General features: G+C 40.1%; 1 protein-coding gene across 1 annotated transcript in view; it reads left to right on the top strand.

Moving 5' to 3' along the window:
- Positions 1–2,636: 2,636 nt before the first annotated feature.
- LOC138863819 (U-scoloptoxin(01)-Cw1a-like) overlaps positions 2,637–5,000 on the top strand; it is a 2,949-nt gene continuing 585 nt past the window's right edge. The window contains exons 1-3 of the mRNA XM_070129283.1: positions 2,637–2,782; positions 3,146–3,272; positions 3,846–3,993. Of these exons, the coding sequence (XP_069985384.1) occupies positions 2,755–2,782; positions 3,146–3,272; positions 3,846–3,993 (303 nt within the window). The 5' untranslated portion in view covers positions 2,637–2,754. The remainder of the gene's footprint in view (positions 2,783–3,145; positions 3,273–3,845; positions 3,994–5,000) is intronic.

Here is a 5,000-nt window from a genome sequence, read left to right as displayed (position 1 = left end):
TTCCTTAGGAACATTTTTATCTGAAATATGCTGATAACCAAGGAAGGTCCTTGTATAGAATTAAAAATATCATAAATTTAAATACAAAATAAATAGATTATCATAAACACTCAAAGACCAAACAAGACAAAGAAAACGAAAAAAAAAACAAGAAGAAAATTAAACATACATTCTAATACAATACACCTCATTAATATGCTAATACATTAACTCAGATTACATCACATCAAAATAATACAGTATTGCATTACGTCAGATCAGTACAAACAGACTAATACTTTGCGTAATAAAATGATTCCACTGATACATTTAATCAAATTAATACAGGTTGACTGACTATTCTATTCCCCCTGAAAGTCCTACAACGAAAAAAAGAAATTTTCCCAAAGTTTCGAAAGACCAAAAAGAAAAAGAAGAAAGACCAAGAAGAAGAAGAAGAAGAAAGACCAAGAAGAAGAAGAAGAAAAAGAAGAAGGAAAAAAAATGTTAGGAAAAGAAAACAAAGCAATATCGATTATTCACAAAGGGGATTAGATTAAGTGGTCAAGCCTCTTGGAACCTCTTTCTCGAAACCCTTAAAGAACTTGGCAGAATCCAGTCCTCTCTCTCCATCTGGGAATAAGATGGAAGGAAAAGATAGAAAATAGAAGGAAAAAACAATATCGATTATCCACAAAGGAGAGAAAAGAATAAGTATAGAGGATTAGATCAAATGGTCAAGCGCCTTGGAACCTCTTTCTCAAAATCCTTAAAGACAGTAGAATTCCGTCCTCTCTCCTCAGCCGGGTATAAGATGGAAGAAAAAGATAGAAGGAAGAAAGAAAGAAGAAGAAAAAAAAAAAAACACAATGTCGATTACCCACAAAGTATAGACGATTTGGGGGAAAAAAAAAAAATAGAGAGGATTAGATCAAATGGTCAAGCGCCTTGGAACCTCTTTCTCAAAATCCTTAAAGACCTTGACAGAATCCAGTCCTCTCTCCTCAGCCGGGTATAAGATGGAAGGAAAAGATAGAAGAAAGGAAGAAAGAAAAAAAGAAAAAAACACACAATGTCGATTACCCACAAAGTATAGACGATTTGAAAAAAAAAAAAATATAGAGGATTAGATCAAATGGTCAAACGCCTTGGAACCTCTTTCTCAAAATCCTTAAAGACCTTGGCGGAATCCAGTCCTCTCTCCTCAGCCGGGTATAAGATGGAAGGAAAAGATAGAAGAAAGAAAGAAAGAAAAAAAAACACAATGTCGATTACCCACAAAGTATAGACGATTTGAAAAAAAAAAAAAAAAATATAGAGGATTAGATCAAATGGTCAAGCGCCTTGGAACCTCTTTCTCAAAATCCTCAAAGACCTTGGCGGAATCCAGTCCTCTCTCCTCAGCCGGGTATAAGATGGAAGGAAAAGATAGAAGAAAGAAAGAAAGAAAGAAGAAAAAAAAACAATATCGATTACCCACAAAGTATAGACGATTTGAAAAAAAAAAAAAATATATAGAGGATTAGATCAAATGGTCAAACGCCATAGAACCTCTTTCTCAAAATCCTCAAAGACCATAGTAGAATTCCGTCCTCTCTCTCTCCAGCCGGGTATAAGATGGAAGGAAAAGATAGAAGAAAGAAAGAAAGAAGAAGAAAAAAAACACACAATGTCGATTACCCACAAAGTATAGACGATTTGAAAAAAAAAAAAAATATAGAGGATTAGATCAAATGGTCAAGCGCCTTGGAACCTCTTTCTCAAAATCCTCAAAGACCATAGTAGAATTCCGTCCTCTCTCCTCAGCCGGGTATAAGATGGAAGGAAAAGATAGAAGAAAGAAAGAAAGAAGAAGAAGAAAAAAAAAAAAAAAAACACAATGTCGATTACCCACAAAGTATAGACGATTTGAAAAAAAAAAAAATATAGAGGATTAGATCAAACGGTCAAACGCCTTGGAACCTCTTTCTCAAAATCCTTAAAGACCTTGGCGGAATCCAGTCCTCTCTCTCTCCTCAGCCGGGTATAAGATGGAAGGAAAAGATAGAAGAAAGGAAGAAAGAAGAAAAAAAAAACACAATGTCGATTACCCACAAAGTATAGACGATTTGAAAAAAAAAAATATAGAGGATTAGATCAAATGGTCAAGCGCCTTGGAACCTCTTTCTCAAAATCCTCAAGGACCTTGGCGGAATCCAGTCCTCTCTCTCTCCTCAGCCGGGTATAAGATGGAAGGAAAAGATAGAAGGAAGAAAGAAAGAAGAAGAAGAAAAAAAACACACAATGTCGATTACCAACAAAGTATAGACGATTTGAAAAAAAAAATATATATATATAGAGGATTAGATCAAACGGTCAAACGCCTTGGAACCTCTTTCTCAAAATCCTTAAAGACCTTGGCGGAATCCAGTCCTCTCACCTCAGCCGGATATAAGATGGAAGGAAAAGATAGAAGGAAGAAAGAAAGAAAGAAGAAGAAGAAAAAAAAAAAAAAACACAATGTCGATTACCCACAAAGTATAGACGATTTGAAGAAAAAAATATAGAGGATTAGATCAAATGGTCAAGCGCCTTGGAACCTCTTTCTCAAAATCCTTAAAGACCTTGGCGGAATCCAGTCCTCTCTCTCTCCAGCCGGGTATAAGAGCCAGGATCGGGCGCCGGGAAGGCAGACGATCTCGAACACCCACTGGCGCAGCATCTTCACTGGATCCTTCCCCCGTTTTTTGTATCTAGAAATATCTCTCTCATCCCATCTCCTGTGACAGCATCATCATGGTCGCGGCAAAGGTCCTGCTTTTGGGTATGTAACGAAAAGCAAAATAAGGTGTGAAGACACACACACACACATACACACGCACGCACGCACACACACACACACACACGCACGCATACACACACACACACACACACACGCACGCATATACACACACATGCATGTATATATAGACGTATACATACCCATATATGTGTCGGTAATCAGTGTATAAATAGGCATATAAACAACCACGAAATATTTTACAGGAAAACAAAACAATGAAATCAACTTTTCCTCTTCGATTAGCTAATGTCACAATTCAGCTGAACCGCCACGCCCCTAACAAGAAGAAAGGGCATACAGGCAGCCCCACCCTTCCGCTCCCATGACGTTCGCTTTCTCTTGCAGTGGGCGTGGTTTCGGTGGGCGTGGCCTCCGCCTTGCCCCGCCTCGTGAAGCGAGACTCCACCCCCTTCGCCTACGAACTCCCGTCGAACGCCTCGAGGATCGTCGGGAACATCAACACGGGCTTCGAGTGAGGATTCGGACGAGTTCTTTGCTTTTTCGGTGATGGAATTAGAGAGAGAGTAAGAGAGAGAGAGAGAGAGAGAGAGAGAGAGAGAGAGAGAGAGAGATAGATAGATAGATAGATAGAGAGAGAGAGAGAGAGAGAGAGAGAGAGAGAGAGAGAAAGAGAGAGAGAGAGAGAGAGAGAGAGAGAGATAGGTGCAATTATGCAGTGTAAAAAAAGAAAAGAAAAATGGCAGTGAAACACACAATATTGGGTTTAGTGTTTATTATTATTATTATCGTTTGCGTGCTTCTGTGTGTGCCAAAAATCAAAGTCTTCGGAAGCAGACCCCGTCCTAGCTCTTGCCAGGGATCAGTGTGCAGTATGCATGTATGTCTGCCTGCCTGTCTATCTGGCTGTCTGTTTACCCCCGCCATACTGACCTCTCCCCCCGTGCCCCTCCAATAGCTGCTCCAATCTGGGATGCGAATACTATGCGTATGTGTGTGTGTTGTTGTCTGTCTACCTGTCTGTCTATGTGCCTGTCTACCTGCCTCCACTTTACTTAACTCTCCCAACTATGCCCTTTTCCAACAGCTGCTCCAACCTGGGCTACGGCTACTACGCCGACCAGGCCAACGGCTGCGCCATCTTCCACATCTGCCACCCGTACCAGGACCCCGAAGGGAACTTCTTCACCAGGATGTTCTCCTTCATCTGCGGCGAAGGAACCATCTTCGACCAGGTAAAAGATCCTCCCGGGAATTTCTTTGATAATGTGCTTTAGTATATAATTCAGGGATTCTTCAATCAGATGCGTTCTATGCATTTTTCTTTCATGGTTCTTGGGCTCTTGGTAAGAAAGTTGTGACGTGTTTTACTTCTTTAATTTTTGGGAAATAATTATTTAAATAAAACCAAGGAATAACAAATAACAATACCAAGGAAATTCTGGACAAGAGCTGCATTACTTTTGTCATGTAATAATTGTGGTTTGCAACTTGCCTTTCTTGCTCAACGTACTTATATGTCACTAATTTCGTTTAAGCCTATTTAGAAGAAGAAAAAAAATCATAAGTGATAACACATTATTTCACAACCCAAGAGATGTAATTAATGCAATTTAATATACCTTTATCAGAATTATACATCCAAATCAAGCAAGGATAATTATGCCGAAAGGGTCAAAGGTTAAGAACATCAGCTGACTCTTTAGGTCATTTGCCTTTCCTATCTCATTTGAATATGTAATTTAGATTTAATGGAACATCGGAAGAAGTCAATTGCTCAGTGAAAATACATTTTACTTATACCTCATTGCACGTTATTATCGGTTCTTCTCTTGTCTATCTGTTTATTTATTTCTCTCTCGTCACTATCATTCGCGCGTTTACATTTGTCTTCCTCTCTCACTCACATTTCTCCCGGTCACCGATCGCATCCTCTCGCTCACTCGTACGTCCCTCTCTACCTCTTTTCCCTCTCACTCCCTGCTGCATTCACCCTCTATCTCTCCCTTCCCCCTCTCTCTATAGCACTCACGCTCTCTGCCTCTTTCTCTTTCTCCCTGCAACATTCGTCCTTCTCCCCCCTACAGGCCACCATTAACCTCTCCCTCTCTCTCCCTTCCCCCCCCCCTCTATGCCTATCACCCCTCCCCTTTCCTTATCTCTCTCTCTTTCTCCCTACAACATTCACCCCTCCTCTTTTCCCCTCTCTCTCATTACAACACTCGCCCTTCCCCTCTCTCTC

Source organism: Penaeus vannamei, chromosome 2 (genome assembly GCF_042767895.1).
Source record: "Penaeus vannamei isolate JL-2024 chromosome 2, ASM4276789v1, whole genome shotgun sequence".
NCBI lineage: Eukaryota > Metazoa > Arthropoda > Malacostraca > Decapoda > Penaeidae > Penaeus > Penaeus vannamei.
Note: the sequence above shows the minus strand (reverse complement) of the source record. Positions and strands in the feature narration are given on the sequence as shown.